The sequence below is a fragment of the Streptopelia decaocto genome (assembly GCF_964273445.1).
Source record: "Streptopelia decaocto genome assembly, chromosome: 6".
In the NCBI taxonomy this organism is placed as follows: domain Eukaryota; kingdom Metazoa; phylum Chordata; class Aves; order Columbiformes; family Columbidae; genus Streptopelia; species Streptopelia decaocto.
In genome coordinates this window covers 57,274,968-57,295,079 of record NC_138660.1, presented here as the reverse complement: position 1 = coordinate 57,295,079, position 20,112 = coordinate 57,274,968, and the positions used below count along the sequence as shown (strand labels likewise).

At 40.4% G+C, this 20,112-nt stretch overlaps 1 protein-coding gene across 4 annotated transcripts in view; it reads left to right on the top strand.

The window, feature by feature from the left end:
* Nucleotides 1-20,112, top strand: part of MYLK (myosin light chain kinase) — a 208,371-nt gene that overhangs the window by 163,377 nt on the left and 24,882 nt on the right. For all 4 annotated transcript variants that reach the window (XM_082056742.1, XM_082056741.1, XM_082056743.1 and 1 more), the window contains exons 21-25: nucleotides 1,560-1,713; nucleotides 13,950-14,255; nucleotides 17,705-17,740; nucleotides 17,837-17,930; nucleotides 18,930-19,133. In XM_082056742.1, coding sequence (XP_081912868.1) covers nucleotides 1,560-1,713; nucleotides 13,950-14,255; nucleotides 17,705-17,740; nucleotides 17,837-17,930; nucleotides 18,930-19,133 — 794 coding nt within the window. The remainder of the gene's footprint in view (nucleotides 1-1,559; nucleotides 1,714-13,949; nucleotides 14,256-17,704; nucleotides 17,741-17,836; nucleotides 17,931-18,929; nucleotides 19,134-20,112) is intronic.

The following is a 20,112-nucleotide window of genomic DNA, read 5'->3' as shown; positions in this document are numbered from 1 at the left end:
CAGGTGTTCTCACAGTTTTCGTGGGGGCTATTTGTAGCAGTGATCTGAGCAGATTCAGGAAGTGGTGAGCTGTGATTTCAGCGCTGCCACTATGTGCTGCAGCATGCAGGAGGGATGGCAGTCTAGCCGAGGGATGCTGGAACTGTGCTGAGCTATAAAGGGTAAAGCCTTTGAAAGCCTCTTCTTTAGCAGAGGAGCAAAACCCATCGTTTAACACTGGTAATTGTTGGAGATTCTTAGCTACAACCAGTGACTTTCTTTTGGGAATATGGGGATCCAGCTGAGCATCCTTTCACAGCTTTCCATGCATAATGCACATTTTGTTCTAGTAGGCTGATTTTTTTATTGCTGATACCCTTCGACTAATTCTAATGAAGCAAAATATATAAGACAGCGTAGAAGCTCAGAAGAACAAAGTAGAGGAGTGGGGAGGAACAATTTTCAGTATAATTTAAACTGTAATCCTACATAATCCCATTCATTAACTTTCTATTCAAGTTACTGTAAGAGCATCTTTCTCAGGTTACTTTTGGGCATATAATAATGTATGTGTCTCCTCAGCTGAGGAGAAAGCAGCACAAGTCCTGCTCTTAGCCTTGTAGTTTCTTATTTTCTGAATATATGAGACAAGATAAGGCAAACTAAATAGCCTTCATTTATAATGAAATTCTGAGAATGAGCTGCAAGGGTCACTTATCTAAGAAGGAAGTTGTGGGAGGAAGAAGGGCATTGACATTATGTTGTCTGTTTCATAAGAACGCAGTGTACAGCTTCTATAATTGCAGTATAGCATTATGAGGTTTTTAAATAATGTCATGTCTCAAGCTAATACTGATTAAAATCTAAGTCTCCTTGGGCATTTATGTTATGATAGCTTTGTTTCAATTAAAAACTAGTTCATAATATGCCTATAGTATTCAGCTAAGATTTTGATTTTTGCTATAGGAGAGCTAATCTGCTCTTTGTATGTCTCTCTACACAGCTGTAGCATTGCTTAATGATCTTAAAAGTCTTTTCCAACCCAAATGATTCTATGATTCTGTCTCAATTTCAAGCAGTATCAGCTTCAATTGTTTAAACCAAAGGAATTTTTACCCTGATTTATGTGGAAGTACAGAATAAGGTTGGTTAAGACAAGATGGTAAAACTCACAGCTAGGGATGATTTGTACACTGGGCCTCTAAAACAGAATGGCAAATGAATTAGGGTATTTAGAGCTAAACCGTTGTTCCACTGTGGTCTCTGTGAGATATGCGAGACCAAACTTTGTTCTTTTGCCAGTTATACAGTTTGCACTTTCAGCCTGTCAAAGAGGAGCCAGAAAGTGAAATTCTTGTTCCAACACCAATGCTCCTCTTGTCTTTGTAGGACTGGAGCCAATATAATATTCCACTGCATTTCTAGTTGTTTTGTGTCATGAGCTGCACATATTCACTGTTGTAATAGAGTTATCTGCAGGTAGCACTCAATATGATAAACTTGTATTGTAATTTGAACTCTTTCAGATAGGAAGAGCGTTATATCATAAAATCTTTATTTTTTTCCTTTCAATTTGGCAGATTGAAGAAAATGAATACATTAAAATCGAGAATGCTGAAAACAGCAGCAAGCTAACAATAACATCAACAAAGCAGGAACACTGTGGATGTTACACGCTAGTTGTAGAGAACAAACTTGGCAGCAGACAAGCACAAGTCAACCTTACAGTTGTTGGTGAGTCCATAATAATGTTTGAGACATATACTCATTCTTCAGACATCACTCTACATTTGCTTTATATATGATGATATGCAAGGAAATAAATAAAATAATCAGATGAGTTAAGAAAACTGAAATGAAAAACTAGTACTTTATAAAATACCTGGGCTGGACAGTGACATTGTAACTACAGGCATTTTGACTGTAAGCAAGTTCAGTAGGGCTGAGTTTTATTTTGAAAAATTACTAACTACAGCTGGAGGCACAAAATAGCGTGGACAATAGCTTTTTGGTTAGATATCACATCTTCTTCCCATTTGATGTTTGTTAGACTGCAAATTTTAACACTGTTAGTTCAGGAAAGATTGGAGTGCTTTCTGTTAGACTGTAAATTTGAAAATATCCTGTTGCATGGGAGAAGGGGATTTTATTCTTTTAACTGAAATTCCCATCATAATCTACTCTTTCATAGTGGCAGAAAGCAGTGAAGAAAGGCGGTCAGGTTTGAATATGGAGGACTTAATATATGGGCTTTTACACACATGTATTTTAAAGCTCCAGCCAGCCTTGTCAGATGACAGGTTCAGGGCATCAATTTTGTTGTAGGAGGCTGTGGGCAGCTGCAGATGGTTCTACACTGGTAGACAGTTGCAGTATGTTTGCAGATAAAGCTACAGCCTGAATCTAGACCAGCTAGCTTGACTATCAGGCAAAATCTAGAGCTGTGACATCTAGCTCTGAATGGGCTAATGAACCCACCCTGGTGTGGAAACACAGCAAATGGTTTCCATGGAAATCTAGCAAAGTTCTACAAGCAAGGATGGTGATGTGGTTAAAGAGTTAGTCTGTGGAATGGGTGTTTCTGGGCTCTGTTGTCTGTGGCCTGCAGAGGGGTTTTGACACAAGGTGAGGGCGGGCAGAGCTTGCCTGGGCTTTTGGACGAGTTCTAGTTCAACCAGCAAGGCTGCATCCTAATCGCACACTCAAAACTGCCTCGGCTCTGCTGTCTGAACTGTTATGTAGGCTAGTGAGCAAGTAAAGAAATGCAGGTGTAAGGTCAAAGATGAAAAACTGACTCCAGTGAAATCAATGGTAAATCTCATTAACTGAAGTTGGGCTGGAAATTCATTCCAGCAATCCAGTGAATAACACACACAGCTTAATGAACAGAATCACACTTACAAGTACAATATCCGTCAGCTGCATACTGCTGTGCCTATTACCAATAGCAGCCTCCTGATTATTTAAGTGAATTTCACCTGATTCGTGGATCTCATTGCAGTTAGAAGATAACTGAATGAATGAGTATAAATATCAAGTAGATTCCAGCAACATGCCAGAGAATTCACAAATAGAAGAAAACAAAATACGTATTCTTCACATGATGCACAGATAAATTGCACTGCCCCTTCCAACAGTGGGCTGTGTAGGTCAGAAGTATAGCTAGGTTAAGAATAACAACCATGAAAAATGGGTCCTTGAATAAACATAAAATACATTGTTCTGGGTAGAGCTTTTGGCTCCAAAGCCCAAACACAGCTGATTAGCAGCGAGAAGAATGGCAGGAGGTTAATCGCTCTTTATATTTCCCTTTTTTTCACTCTTTCCTAGGCGACTGCTGCAGGCTGTGAACTGCAGCACGTTATTGGGCAAGGTGGAGTTTTATTTAGCTGACCTAGGCTGACAATTCCTATTCTCTTGTCACTGTGTGAGCCTTGAGTCATTATTATATAAGTCACTGGTTTATATCCTTTGTAGTTAATTGGTTTGAAAGTCTTTGAATTCTATAACCTTATAAAGCTACATCTCAGCCTCCTGCCTTGCTCTTCCATAAGAAATGTGCCAGGGAACCATGGGATTCCCAGAGATGCTTTTGGGACAGTTAGTGAAGAATCCTTACAATGTGCTGGAGTCTGCCATGTGTTTTCACTGATGACAAGCTATCTGTTTCCAACTGAAAAGAATAAATTCCCTCTTGTAAAATTGCCCAGCTCTTCAGTGAGACATCTCGCTGATGTCAGCACTGCCAAAGGCATGACAAAGCCTCAAGATTCCTAGTTTGCTACACATACACGTGTTTTAAGGCCAGATTCTTCCACCTGGGTACTCAAACGTGGGAGAAAGGAACAAAATTGTCTTTCTTCTAGGAAGTGGGTTGGAATCTCCCTCCTGAGATAAAATCCTTCACCCTGTTTGCACCTTGGAAGGTGTTAAGTGTTCATGCAAGTTGGAAGGTATTTTTCTCCAAAGTCTGCTCCAGTCAAAACAGGGAAACTATATTTCAAATATGCAAAATGTGAGATCTCTTAGTCCATCAAAGATCATCTTTAGTTCTAAATTCCAAGTTGTCTTTTCTCTCTGCTCCATCCAAAGTACTGGGAAGAAACTTGTCCTCTCTGCCCTGACCCCACATTCATAGCAAGTGTTTCTGGAGCAGGCCATAGTGCTAAAGATCGGCTCTGTTTGCCTCAGCTGTTTATAATAAGGCTTTAAACTGTGTGAGCTGCCTCGCTATGAGTTTACTGACAAAAGGCACATCTATGTGTATGCCGTGTGCTCAAAACACTGCTGACTGACCACAGTTCACAACTGAGTCTTGAATGTATTAAGGGAAACTACAAATAGAGAACATCTGCTCTCTGGAGGAGTGTGTTTCAACCATCCTAGAGCTATGTTTCTTAAAGAGTTAGCCAACAGGCTTGTCTGTCTGAATTTCAGCAAATGAATGGCATTTGTTAAAATATAAAATGAAATAAATAAATATTTCTTTTATTATTACTCCTTACAACCATGTGGGTTGCAAAGTCTTCATGCTGATGGGCGAGCTTCTTATGTGAAAGACTCCAATAAGCATTGCCTAAACTAAATTTAGACTACAACACATGCAAGGGTGCAGGTTGCCCAGAAAGGTTGTGCAGTCTCCACCCCTGGAGGTATTTGAGTTCAGACTGGATACGCATCTGAACCACCTGGTCTGACCTTATAGCTGACCCTTCTTTGAGCAGAAGGTCTAAACACCTTCCTGGGAATATTTAAGATCTTTGTTTTATGCTTTCAGTTGTCAAAGATGTTTCTTCACAAAAAATAGCATTATTGACTTACCTCCAACCAGAAGACAAGGGACTGAGTTTATCTGCCAGGACTCAAATCAGAAATGATCCTGCTATGATTTTAACCCTGGGTCCCAGCCTGTGAACTATAGCTGGGTAGGATTATTGTAAATGATTTTTAATAATGACTTCTAGGGGAAAAAAATCTACCTTGCATTCATTTGAATTTGGCTCCTAAAGTCTTAAATTGAACTGCTCACAGTGTCAGGCTCAGATTTCAACTGCAAGCTTAACTGAACTGAGCCGGGATTCTGACACAGAGTTTGAATAGTACATGATTCAATGCAGTTTGAGCCTTGGGAAAAGATGCTCTTGAAAGAACCCCAGATTTATTCTAAGTATTGCTTCTTTTCCTTTGCGATTTTAATTAATATCATCAAACAAAATATCCATTACCCTCAGCCTAGAGCATGGGCTGTTTGCAGTACACACACTCACTGCAGAGATCTGTAGTCAAGTTAGAGGACACTGTTAATTGATGGGCAGTGCGGTGGTGATGAGCACACAGCAGTGAGCCGCAAGGTCTGCATCTTTGGTTTCACATCGATTCATTGTGTAACTTTGTCTGTATAAGCACTAATAACACTGGGAGAGCGGCAGTAGAACTGAGACATCCAAGTTAAGCAATGCGTTCTTTTAAAGGGTTGACTGGTCCCAAAATGTCCATGTGAGCTCTCCTCTATTGTTATGATTAGCTCTCTTAAAAAAGCAATTTAATTAGCCAAGTGATCTCTCTGGGGAAATTTTGCAACATGTTTCTGCTCCAAAACCAAAATGGTCTGATGTGGGACTGAGCTAATGATTTACAGCAGACATTGTCAGATTAAAGAGGACTTTTGTTGCTAAAGCTACATTAAATGAGCCAGTGATGAGCTTAGTGTAAGACAGGACTGATTTAGGCGAAGTAGAACCCTCAGTCTACAGTGCTAGTAAGGAATATTCATTGCTTTTATGCCATTTATTAGATGTATATGGGTAAATTTATCAATTTCTGGTTCTGAACATTTTTGCTATGTGACAGGAATACCCCAATCTGTAGCCACTTTTGAAAAAGGAACTTGGTTTTCATACTGGCTAAATCTTGATACTGTGACAAAGAGTCAAAAGAATAATGGAGTATTCAACATGGAGAATTTGGCACTAGAGAAGGGGCCTGTTCTGCAGCTATGCCACAAGATTCCTCCATTATTGTGGGCAAACTGCTTCATGTTTCCATGCTTAGTATGCAGGGGTTTCCTGATGATCGGTATTTTATGAACACTTTGGATAAGAGCAATATCATTATACCCTGAGAGGCCCAATGATAATTGTTGTGGTGTTTTTATTAATGCAGGCATTTGTGCATGTACCGTGTGCTGTGTCCTCATGCGCTGTTGAACAGTGATAAGCCAAGTACTAAAGGAAACATATATAAGCATGCTGCACACAGGCATGGAAATAATGTAACGTGAATTAACTAAGTAATTCCTGCTCCTCTGCATGAGGTTACAATTCCATACTTGATTTGGGATGGAGAAGTTACTTCCTGTAAAGAAACTGTTACTCCTGCGCCTTTAACAGAAGCTGTATGAGCAGGATCTTCCCAAGTAAAAATGAGAAAATACAGTTTTAGCTTGACAACAAGATCTGATCATCACTAACACCTGTAGTCATTGAATATAATGGTAGAATTATTAATTGCTTGTCTTGGCATCAGTTCGTTGCCCTGAGACTCTATTAGAAGTAAATGTGGAACCATAACCAACAGTTCAGAGTGGCACTACTGGTAGTTTTGGTGAGTGCCTGAGAAGGCTGGCTCAGCGCTGGTCGTTCACCCTGAGTGGCTCCAGGAGCGGTCAGAAAATGTGCATTCTCTCTCTGGAAAAGCAAGAACAGACATCTGTAAGGAGAGAGTGAAGCAGAACAACCATAAATGCTTCTACAGAGAATACTGCAGCTCAGCAGTGCTAGCATGAAACTTTATCTTCTTTTGAGAAGCATCTTGCAGTATCCACGTGATTCCCTGTTTACAGTTCGGGTTGAGAATGCAGTGAATTTCCTAAGAATATGTGGGTGGACTCAGTCTATAACCTTTAGCTTTTTAAATTCCTCTGGATTGCTGAAGGATTTTTGTCACCAGTTTAATTGTTAAAGGGCCACTAGACTGTGGTTAAGGAAGAGATGTCTTACGTTGCTGTTGCTGCTGTTGTAGTTCAAGTGTCATAACCTCCCCTGTCAGCCTCCCCACTAATGCTTGGTGGCAAAACTCTGCAGCTGTATCAAAACAGATAACAATGTATAGAGGAAAACAGCCTACGTTGTTCTACGCATCAGTGCCGGTACATTGATCCAGATTTATTCTTTGAAGGGCCATCTAGTTTCAATGTCATTTCTATTAGGAGAAATTCCAGTAGAACTCCCTGCCTAGTTATTTTCCTGGTACTTAAATTCACCTTTCTTCTAATGAAGAAAAAGAAATATCATGACAGTATTTCTCCCAACAAAATTCCTGTATTTTACCTGCTGTTAAATCCTAGGAATGTCTTAGTTACTAAGAAATTATTGATCACAACTCCTGCACATGAACATGGGATTCCTAGGACCCAAAGTCATGCCGGTGGAGACGTGGAATCTGCCAACAGTCTTACTAGGGAAAGTCCTAAAATTTATTCTGCTTCTCAGTGGACAGGTATCGGAGCTCTAATTCAATCAGTTATCAAACCAGATGTCTAATGTGTAGCGCATGAGCAATCCAAATAGCTTGTTGACTCAGGCACGGGAGCAGATGGTTTAGAAAAAAAGGCTCCTGAGAATACATTATATATTTGTTTGTTCCATTAGGCCTGTGGCAGAAGGAGATGTTCCTGCGCTGAGGGCATTTGCGTGGGAGTGGTGAGCTCTGGTTTCGTTCCCAGCCCCACTCGCCTGTGTGTCCTTGGGCAAGGTCATTTTAGTCTTTTATGCCTCAGTTACCCCAACTGGCAAAGTGGGAACAACAGCACGGGGTGGTGCTCTGGGCCCCCGGTATTTGTGAGCTACTTTATCCGCAGGTCTCAAAAGGGCAGCTTTTAAATAACTTCATTTTATGTCAGAGTTGTCAGGAAGGGCAATATGGCGAGGGATCACACTCGGAGGCGGCCAGCAGCAGTGTGTGTTACAGGGGAGGGGCGAATTTCAAACTCTGGTCCCCTGAGCTAACTAACCTTGTCCATGTGGACATCGGCTCTGCTGGGAAGGCTGTTTCATTAGGAGAAAATTTCTGCTCAGCTTCTCCTGTGTTGTTTTGCAGAATGCAAGCATTTTTCTCTAGTTTAATTTTATGCTAAACCTATGGTACACTAACATGTAGAAGGGTCCTAATGGGTGCTACAGAGTGTTAAGGGGTAATAGTATCTCTACTTGTAGCACTCCTCTCCCTCGGAAAAAAAGCTGCAGGGCATAGTTTTCCGAGCAAAGCAGAGAGGTCTGCCATGACCCCGAGCCCCGTCAGCAATAATGCAGAGTTCAGTTATGGCCTTTTATGGTTTCGCTTTTCTCCTGCTGATGAATTTCAAATGAAGGCTTTGCCAGTGCTGTCGGCATGGACAGTGTTCAACTGGCTTTTGCAGCATATTAAATACCTTCTCTGGCTAAACAGCTTGTGGAATGGAATTAAAATGTTTCTTTCTGTCTGTTCTTTATCTGGCAGACAAATATCACCATAGCTAATAATAGTATTATACAGTAATACGATAACTGGATTTAGAAAGAAACCAAACCAATTTTGAGAACAGATAAAGAAAACTACTTCAGAGACATTGTTTTAGTGCTGTCTGTGTTCATAACAGAAATAATAACTTTTTTCAGAGGCTGTGGTTATACTGTTCTCAGTTTTCAGAGGCTTTCTGCTGGAACAGCATTGCTGCTTAAGAGCCCAGCAGAGCCCTGCAAGCTCTTAATGTGCAGCAAGTCCTGTCGCTTTGCTTTAGCTCGGCCTGACCCTCAGAGCAAGTAGCAGAACAATTTCTATTCCCTGCGCTCAGAGTTAGATAAGGAGGTTGCTGCCTTTTTTGGTCTCCTGGAATGGTGCTTGTGTTCTGCGGACTCTGTAAACCGATCTACGTGGAAAAGGCGGTGAGATCTGGATAGCATGGTTTCATGTTATGTGGGCATCCTGTATGAGCTGTGGGTTCACCACCTATGCAGAGAGAAAGTCCCTTTCCTTATCAGGAGAAATTTTGGGTTACACACCACTGAAAAAAGAGACAAGGACCTCAAGTCAAATTTTTCTCATAAATAACAATGATTTAAAGGCTGAGCAGGCTTATGTTTTATGCTTCTCAGAGTGTACAAATACAAATTAACTGAAGGTTACTGCAGGCTGTATATCAAAACGTGTTTACAAAAATACTTCTCAGACTTTGTCTGAGGAAGGAGTGCAGCTGAATTCAATTTGAGAGTAAATAAGAAGTGTGCGTTTCAATCCTGGTATGGTCTTAAATGTGGCTTATACATTTCATGTGAGGCCAGCTCGTGACCTTACCATCTGCTGTAAGGAATGCATGCCACAAAGAATAAACTGGAATCTAACCTCCTTGCTCTGGGGTACTGGTAATTTATGTCTCCCTTTGTTGGGAAGTATTTTTTTTTTACTCTGTGCCTAGTTTGCTGGAGCACAGAGGGAGAAAGGAGTAGAGTCCTCCTGCACAGCACCTCCACTCCCCTCTGACTCCCCTATGCATGATGTATGGCATGTATGAGTGGCTAGTGCTGTTTCCTCTGTGCCACTAGTGTCAGTGACTCTATGCAGTCCCTGTGCTGCTATGCAGAACAGTCCCTGAGGTAGAGTTAAGGCCAAATTAGCTGTTTGTCCATCTTTTCTGCCTGCCACTAGACTTCAGGAGCCAGCTCAGGCAACCTGACTGATACTCCTGTACAGATTACATAGGGAGCTTTGTGCTTGAGTCCTCCTCAGCAGTTAATTTTGCAACCTCTTGCTGTCTTGTTAGGCTCTGCGGTCATACTGTTCAGCAAATGAGATGATCATGCATCCTAGTAAAAGAGGTGTAAGTACTGTCTCCAACAGAGGAGGTGGAGTCTGTAGGGTTCTGACGAAGTTCAACAGGACTGTGGGGATACAGCCAATCTGACCATGACAATCTAGAATATCATTTTGGTGTTATATGCGCGCTGTAAGTTAGCCGAGACTGGACTACACCTAGTTTCATATAGTTAAGACATCTCACGGTGGAGAATATAGAAATGTTTTCTGTTTTCTTTTGTTGCATGTAAGAGTGAAAACGGAGTTAGAGCTCAATATTTTAAATTAATTGCCTTCCCTATAGAAATGTTCACAATGAGCGGTGTATTTTTGAATGAACTTCTTTCCTTCTAGTTCACATGTTGTGGCTATGGTTTGGTCCAGAATAGGGAGAACAAAACTACGGTCTGATGAAGCCTATGTAAAGCCCTCATAATATAAGCATAACTATGAAGTATGGTTGTGTGTGTAAAAGACCACACACGAGATGCAAAGGAAGTATTGAAGATGGGCAGCTCAAGGACATCAAGGGTATACTAAATATGAAAACAGAAGGACAAAATAGAGAATTGTGCTTGACTTCCACACCCCTCCTCAACCCACTGGATATTTTTATTGGAAGCAGTTGATTGTGCTGATAGAGATTTCATATTCCAGAAGGGAATGTTATTTGGCAAAATATCCTAGCTTTCAATACAGACAGATGAATAAAGAGTAACCTTTAAAATCCCCATAGAATAAACTGTTGAGAAACAAAACAGACACATGGAGAGACTATCTGCAAATTTTCTGAATGTGCAGAGCTGTAGAACACCATCCGGTCTGATACCAAATAATTTTAGCATGGCAAAATGGTACATATACATCTGTCATATTAAGAAAGAGCAAAGATTAGGCTTTTGTTCTTGTTTATGATCTCCCATAGCAGCTACTACCCCAGTATTTATACATTGAGCAGATCTGCAAGCAGTGGCACATGGTAGACTTCAAACAAAAATGTACATCTTTGTGGCTCAAGAGAGTCCAGCCGGGATTGCAGGTTTTTGTCTTTGTCTACTGGGAAAAATCTATTAGAAGAAATACTCCCAGGGCTGGCAGATATTCGACTAAAGCCATGCAGCATTTTCTTTACTGCTGATGTTCCCTTGGCCATGAATATTTTCTCTCCAGTGCTCACATACCTGAGCCTTGGTTTTGTAAACTATGCTGGCCAAATGGATTGTAGTTATCTAGGTGAGTCATGGAAAGAGAGGTCACTAAAGTAACTGTGGCCTAGGCAACTAATAAGTCATGCCCAGAGTTACATCTGGAAACAGAAGTGTGTTGGAGGTCAGCAAAGAGAAGCTGTATTTTCAGGTCCTGCATGGGAAGCAGGCTACTGTGCTCTGCAAAGACTGAAGCATATGGATTCTTTCCTCCTTCAGTGTAAAATTCACTGCAGAGCATTAGAGTAAGCTAACACTTTTTTTTCTTTTTTTTTTCTTTTTTTCTTTTTTTTTTTTTTTTTTAATAAACACATACTGCCCATATTTAGCTGTGTGCATATCTGCACTACTTTGACAAACCCGAACAGATGCCTCTGGAGGGTGATAGGCTACTGGCTTACCTTTTTCTTCAAAGTATTGTCCTCTTGCTATCAGCAACAGCTCTTTTCTCTTGGATTTAGGATAAGTCAGCTGTTACTTATCCAAGTTCTTCTCTCGGCATCTTGGGATGGTGTAATGATGATTATACAGGAGGATAACATGACACACAGCTGAATATTCTTCTGATTTTGAAGAGGACAGAGGTTGCATCATTCCCTACAAGGTCTGCATGGATAATAAGTTGTAGTGAGAAGAAGATGGCTATATCTGCTGTTCTACTAAAATCATATAATCCACATGTGCCTCACAACCAGATCCCTGGTGGCTGCTGTAATATTGTCCAAGGATTCTGATACTGCGAATGGCGTGAGCACTGAATTTGCATTCTTGCAGCTCTGAGGAGGCTGGGGCAGGACTAGTACAGGGAAGAGGGATGCCACTGTTTGGGAACCAGGAGATCAAGATTCAGTTCTCATCTTTGCTACAATCTCTCTTTCTAACCTTGGACAAACCATTTAACCCATCTGTGATTCAGTTCGTGATATCTACACTATAAATACATTCTTGTTTAAATAGTCCCTTTTATTCTACCAGAAAATCAGGAGTGTAAAATGTGACAACTAAGCAGGGCAAGAAGCCATTCCAGAGGTTAAGGACATCTGGTCTCTGATTTTTGTGTTTAACAAGGAATGTTCTGTGTAACGATGACTCCTAGTGGAATGGTGTTTTAAATGTTGCCAAAATGCATAAAGATAACCTACATTCTGGCAGTCTCTTTTTCTCCTGCCTGATCGTTCTCATGCTGAATGCAATGGCAAACCCTTGGTGCCCATCTCCCTCCTTCCCAGTCTTTTCCCTCATATTTAAAAGTTCTATTTATTTATCTTCTAATCTGTTTTAGTCGTGCAAGGAGATGGATTTTCCATCACAATTGAACTGAAAGGAATTTAAAAGTATTCTTCAGGCAAGTCATTAGTCAACAGAACTTGCATTCTTCCAAATAGTGAACTGCTGTTTAAGTGTCTTGATCAGATTAGATTACCCCATCTTCCCTTTCTATAAGTGAAACCACATCCGTCAGAGAAGTCCCTCTGTCCAAGAGCTAAAAACATGTTTATGGCAAGCTGTGGCTATTTCTGTCTGCTTAGTGGAATGATAATTTGAGCATGGAGAGATAACTGATACAGCCTCCCACAGTAAGGCTTTGATCAAAGTCAACAGCAGTTTTCTCCAGCATTTGGATGCTTTTGTTGCTGAGAAAGTGGCTGTATTTTTTGGCTGGTTTGGCAGTTCTGCCTTTCTTAAAAAGTGACAATGTCTATTAGCAGTTTTAACCAGCAAAATGGGATGAGATTTTATCAATCCATGTCCAGTGTAAACACCATTTGTAGCATCTCATGATTTCTTTCTTTTTCTTTTAATCTTCTGTCACTTTATCCCTCCTTTGATTTCTCATTCAACCTTTGGCCACTAGTTCATCCTGATCAACATCATCATTATTTTGTAGGTTTTGCTAGATTACCTCTGAGAGGATTATTCCCAAGGAAGATATTTGTTCCCTTTAAAGTCTTTTGAAGTACTTAACTTCCATAATTATTTTCTCAATCAGTGGGGTTTTTTAAAAAAAAGTCAACACTTTTCTGTCTTAGGAAAACCTTCATTTCAACAACTAAGTAATCATTAAACTTCATTTTGAAAAAGTCATGTAACTCCAAGATTTTTGTATTTGTTGGATGTTTGCATAGTCGGTTGCTCATCTGCACACCCGGTTCTGCTGATATTGGCTCTATTCATGCAAACAAGGACTGTAGGAGAAAGCCTCCAACTGAGGAAAAACAGAAGTTTCTGTCTTCCACCTCCCCAACAAATTCCAAAACGCACATGAGATTAAAAAAACCCTCAATATTTAAATGATGTATTCTAAGTTCAATTATTTTTTATCAAAAAGTGCACTAAGCTTCCAAAAACTGCACATGGGCAAAGTTGGCACCCTTCAAGATCTGTTCTTCTACACCAACAAACTGGCTTTGGTATTGTAGATACACAGGTAGAATCAGATAAGTGTCACATTCTGAGGCTGTGAAAGGTTAATGGTGGCCCTGAAGTCTGGAAGCAGATGAAAGGAGCTGGAAAAAGAGCATCACAGCTGTGGTGACTGTTACAGGGGTAAAGTTCTAAGGAAGTTCACTGCGGAGTGGTTTGCCCTATTGGGGGAGATTTGATTTCATTCCTTGTAGGCATAGCTGTGACTGGTTTTAGTCTCAATGGCTTCTGTAGTGATAGCTGTGAAGGGCACTGGGTTCAGCACGGCTTAGCAAGATGCCCAGGGAACTGGACAGCCCACGCTGAGGCTCATATGGGACCAGCGTCCGTGTTGGCTAATTCAGGTAAGTCTGTCTGTGCTGCAGTTGTTCCTTCTCGCTGTAGCACAAACCTCTGAAGCAGAGCAATGTCAGCGAAAGAAAAGGGCTGTTTGGTAGGGCCAGTAATACCCCAACAAAGTCTTACCTCTTACCTTGACTTCATCTAATGTGCTTTACATGTATATTTTTACAGATAAACCAGACCCACCTGCAGGAACGCCTTGCGCATCAGACGTACGGAGCTCCTCCCTCACTCTCTCATGGTACGGTTCCTCTTACGATGGTGGAAGTGCAGTGCAGTCTTACACTGTGGAGATCTGGAACTCAGTGGACAACAAATGGACAGACCTCACGACCTGCCGCAGCACCTCTTTCAACGTGCAGGACCTGCAGGCTGACAGGGAGTACAAATTCCGTGTGCGAGCTGCTAACGTGTACGGCATCAGCGAGCCCAGCCAAGAATCCGAGCTGGTAAAAGTTGGAGAGAAACAAGAAGAAGGTTAGTTTTTAAAAGAAAAAAAATTCTAAATTCAATTAAGTGATATCTTAACAGTTCCCCAGTGAAGTCGGGCAGCTGTGCGCACTCCTTTGCATGTGCGTCTGTGCAACAAATGCTTATGCCGGCTGTAAGTGCTGAAGTCCCTTTGCAGACTTCACGTGGGTGTCTATGCATGGAAGTTTTGCATGCATCCATTGTGGAAACCTGTCTTCAGGTATTTCAAAACACTATCTTGTGAAATCAACCCATAATTTAACTTCTGGCTTGCTGTGTGAGTGCTGGCTGACAGACTTGTGTAATTCAGCACACAGTTAATGGGAGATTAAACCTTTTGCACATAAGCTACATGTTCAGACCATGCCCAGTTGGGAAATTATGTTTGGTGGCTACCTGAAACATACTGATGGAGTCATTATAGTCTGTACTGGACACATCATGGAAAAACAAGCCATAAACACTATCCCAAATTTGCTCTGGGAAAATGAATTAGCCTGTCATACCTAATTGTAGTTTTTATGCTTCAAATCTCAGCATGGTAGTACACCTCAGTCCTGTTGCCACCAGTGCACCAATCTTGTGAATTCAAGGCTCTCCTACTTAGTAGGTTGGTTTTGCAGCATTATGGGGTTTTTATTTTTTATTACAGTTGCACACACTTGTAAAAATATTTTCCAGTATCTTTTGGCTCTTATTTTTTGCTTGATTTTCTCAAAGGACTAACAGAAGAGATGGAGGATTTTAGAAATCATTCAGAAACTGGTACCAAAATTTTAAACACACACAAAATTCAGCATTTGATAGCCCTACCACACCAAAAAGCCCAGACCTGGACTAATGTATTTTACCATTTTTTTTTGTCTTTAAGGGGTGGACTGTGAGTTGTATCTCTCCCACCTTACTTCCGTACGCAGGGCTTTGAAGTTTTAAGTGTCCCATATAAGCCTTTTGATGTTATCTTTTATTGCCACAGAAAGATAAAATGATAGCAAAGTGGTGCAGCATCATATAACTGTGCAAACCTCTCAACAGACATTTCCAAACAAAAGTAAATCATATTTCTTTTCAAGTGCTAAATTGGATGCATTCGGAGAACTTATTTTCCTCTATTTTAAAGATTTAAAACCTGATCTAAACCAAGATGCAGCTTCTCTTCAAAAGGGGGAAAATAACGCTAAGAGTACCAATAAAATTGAAAGGAAGCCAGAAGGTATTGGCTCTTCATAATAAAATTGCCTGTGTTTGCATGCCCTCTTTCTTCAGTTGCAGGACAAACACCTTCAACAGTTTGGGACCTGACTTCACTATATTTGTTTTTGCTCCAGCAAGCACTACTTGCACTGGAGCAAAGTAACAAGTTATTTTTCTGTTTAAGACTGAGAGTTTTCTTACACAGATTTACCAACAAAAAAAGTTGTTTTGAGTGAAAAGAAAATGTACTCTGTTTGCAGGATGGTAGGTTGTCTTGGTGCTCTCAATGCCAGAGCTTCTTGATTTCAGTTCTTGATACCACAGCTAGCGTGGAGAAAGGGCAAGTCATATAAAGCGTGATTTTTCAAGTGTGTGAACGTAACTAGTGCTTTAATTAAGGACAGTGGAAAATGTATGTGTTCAGCACCTCTCAAAGTCAGGACTTTAAGCTGTCATCTATGTAAACACTGAGCTGAGTAACCAGGGATTTTCCATTGCTGCCAGAAAGACTGATTACTCTTTTTCGTACTGAGATGGCCAGTGCATATTAGCAATCTCAATATACTCTTAGCGAAGAAAGTCATAGATAACTTTTCTTTGTGCATTTAAAAAAAACAGCTATTAAAATAAGGTTGCAAGCCACGACAGATTGCCATGTTTAAGGAAAATTTGGTACTGTTGACTGAGTTCTGAGAAAGGTTTTAACACAGCTATTCAGCACTTACAGGCTCAGCTATGTTCCTCTTATCTAATTTAGGCTTCCACTGATGGACCAAAATGTTTCTAGTTCATGTCTTCACCATAGTGTCGTAGAACCGGGAACTGACTTCTTTGTCTAATCAGTATTTGGCAGACATTAAGTACTGGCAACGTGGCTGGGATCAGCTCCCTTATGCAGCCCTTAAAAGGGGAGGAAAATGTGCTGTGCTCTGTGCAAGAGTGGTTTCTAGCTGGGGAAGATCTGAGGACAGCTGCCCCTGAGCGGGGAGGGCTCGTTTCCCGCCCTGCTCCTCTGGTAAATCGCTGCAGACCAGCTCCTCTGTGCTGGGACATGCAGGGGTTGCAAATCCAGAAAAAAAAAGAGAGAAGGGCTTTAGTAATAGATTATATCTACTTGATTGGCTTTGCCGCCAGAACAGAGATGCAGCATTATGTGTTGGATGTCAAAAGGTGATGCCTGTGCATCAAACCATCTATTGTCTTACCCTGCACCCTTTTCTTCTGTTGTTTTCTTCTCATCTGCCACATATAAATCCAAACTCCAAAGCACCCAGCAGCGTCCGGAGTACCGCATCAATGTTTCACGACATAAATCTGTTGACACAGCAGGGATAAATCACTTGGTCAGGCTGGCGCTCTATGATGGCGAAGTGCAGCTTCAGCAGCTAAAGGGAGAATTGTACAGGTCACTGTGCAACTGCCTTTGCAGTTTCTCAAATTACTGGCCATAGCCACAGGTCTTAGGAGCAAGCCCAAGCAGTGTAAGTAAAGGTACCAACAGTCCAGCTACAACCCCTTTCCATTCATACCTGCAGGCAACACAGGGAACAACACACAAACTGCTGCTACTGACAGTTCATGCACATGAAAATTAAAAAATAAAATCAAGGCACTCAGACCAGTTTTTATTCTGTCTTATGTCACTGGGTTTGTCAACACCTCTGCCGGCCTTTGAGCCTGCAGAACTGAGGCTTCATTTGGACCTCAGTGATTTCAAGATTCAGCCATGCTCAGGAAAGTGCATGCTGTCCAAATTTTCTAGTCATCTTGAGTCTGAAAAATTTGTCTGGATGCTTCGTAGGAAATCTTTTCATATACAAACTTTCTTAACTTTTGGCTTTCCAATCCCAAAAATGCATAGAAAACCCAGAAAAGGCTGGCATCGAACATGAAGCGTTGTTATTGATTTTAATATTTTAAATTTATTTCCTATTTCACTTAAGTATTCCTGAAGCTATTTGTTAGATGACATCAGTGAGCTGATGTTTCTAGTAGGCAGGTAAAATAGACAAGTACTGCAAAACACATGAACTTGATTTATTAAGAACTTCTGACCAGATTTGATTGTATAGTCAATAGTTACAAGGGAAGTGGTAAAGAGATTTTAATTATTAAGTTTATGCCCAAACTCCCTGACTGCTTTTTGCTGTTTAGCCATAGGGTCTACCAATTGCCCATATGACTCTGAATAATTTCACTGTCTTCTGTAAGTACTATAGCCTATATAACAAGCTATTCATGCCTTTTTATTTTCATTGTAGAACTTAAAGAGGATGAAGCGGAGCTGTCCGATGATGGTAAGTTCATGTGTCAATCAGGACAAATGCAAAGCTGTGTTTATAATTCACGTTTTATGGAGTTTTTTAATCATGGTCCTTAATACTTATTTACAGAAGGGAAAGAAACAGAGGTTGAGTACCGGACGGTTACTATCAACACTGAACAAAAAGTTTCAGATGTCTATAATATCGAAGAAAGACTGGGATCGTAAGTACTGTATTGCACTTTTGAAGACATGGAGTTTTCAAGGCTGCCAGTCAATTATAAGGATCATGTGTATTCATGTGACAGTGTCTTGCACTTTCAACGCTCCGGCTGGGCTCCTCTGTTGCAGTTAAAGTAGATTTTAACATCTGTTCACCTCCACTCCATAAAGATCCTTTATTATTATTATTAATCGATAATTTTAAATAGGCACTACATGTGTTTCTGGCAAGGAAAATGGAGCCCACAGATGAATAAAGACAGAACATTCATTCGTTTTTAGTGTTCCAAGAGCTAGCAGAAAAAAAGGCACACATTGTGTACTTGCATTTCCATTATATCCATTAGCGGTAATAAGATTATCCTGCCCACGGGCTGGAATCTCTGTTGACAGTGGTCATAATCCCAAGAGCATTAATAGTATTGCTCAGTGAAGGTCAGCGATTAGCCTGGCTGGGTATCTCTGTGCTCCAGCTCGTTGTTATGTGAGCTGCATGCCTTGATAATCTTTCAGCAACTTGTGCTGCTGGTGGTGCTGAAGGCCAGGGAATCCTATGTGTGGCTGTTAATAAATCTTGAGAAAAGTATCCTAGAGGTAGAACTGTACATATAAAGCAATGTGAAATAATAGTACTGAAACCTCTAGCATTCAATTTCTGATTTCATCTATATCCTACACCTGAGATGTCTCCTGCCTGCTGCCCTTCTGTATGATCTACAGAAAACTGTGCACAGAAAGACTCGAGTCACATGAATTAAAGCCTGGTAGAAGTCTACTTTTGAACCCACTTAAAAAAAGTGCTAATTGGAATACTGAGGCATCTCTAAATATGGCACTTATTCAAAAGTTCCTGCACAAAATCAGTACAGAACAGTACTTGATATGAAGACATTTTTATTTCAGAATGGAGTGGTTGTGCTGGAATATTTAGTAAAATGTTACTATTCATGGTGCCCCATACATTGCAAAAATGTTTTACGGAAATAGTTGTGTATTTTCAGGGGAAAATTTGGACAAGTCTTTAGGCTTGTTGAAAAGAAGACTGGAAAAGTATGGGCAGGAAAATTTTTCAAAGCATATTCTGCTAAGGAAAAAGAAAACATAAGGGATGAAATCAGCATCATGAACTGTCTACATCATCCAAAACTTGTCCAATGCGTAGATGCCTTTGAAGAAAAAGCCAACATCGTTATGGTCTTGGAAATGTAAGTATAAAGTGGATCACGCTAACATAGCTAATAACAATGAAAATAATTGTACATACAAAAGTAGCAACTTACCTAGACATGGCACTGTGAAAACTTCAGGATCTGCAGGGTCTGGATGTTTTTAACCAATTATTTATCCAATTTGTTTAAACTGTGTAAGTGAATCTGTGTTGTATCTCTTCAAAATCAGAGATGTGTTACAGTCTTTATTGTCTAGTTTGTTTGGTTTTTAATCAAGTACATGTGCTGTTTTTCTGCAGCTCACTCATTTATTGCCAGCTTGGGAGGGGAGAAGAAAAAAGTTAGCTGCAATTTGCGCTTGCATTTAGAACTAACAATATGTTTAAGGAGGAGGAAAAACGTTCTCTAGGCAGTTCTAAACATGTATCAAAGAAACTTGTGTCAAACTCCGCTTAAACACTGATCAGTTGCCTCTTGCAGAGACTTGAATGTTGGTGAACAACAGATTGGAGGGGAGAAAGATATGCTTGAGGATGCAAACATCTAAGCTACAATCTAACAAAATTGTTGAATTTCTGTGAAAAAAATTTCCCAGTCAAATTTATAGCACTCAACGGGTATTTGGAACGCTTTTCATCAAGTGCTATATCCAGGTTTTATATTTGAAGAGTCCTTAAAGGATACTCTGATTGCAAAACATTTATTTATAATAAAGCAGTGCTGTCTGAAAAATCTCTGCAGGTGAACACAGTGAGTGTTCTAAATCTAGATCAGTAGAAGCAGAAAGATTGGACATACTCATTGTTTCACCAAAAAAAACCCTAATAAAACATGAATTGATCTGTCCCTAATGTCAACATACAGATTCACCACGACAGTCCAGGCATGGCAGTTGTAAAAGGGGATTTCTCGTTTACCTGAAAGACATCATACTCTTCATCCAAAGCTATACAGTCACGCAAAGCTGAATTTCAACCCAGCCTATCTTGCTGTCTTGTTCTTGCTGAGCAAGGTA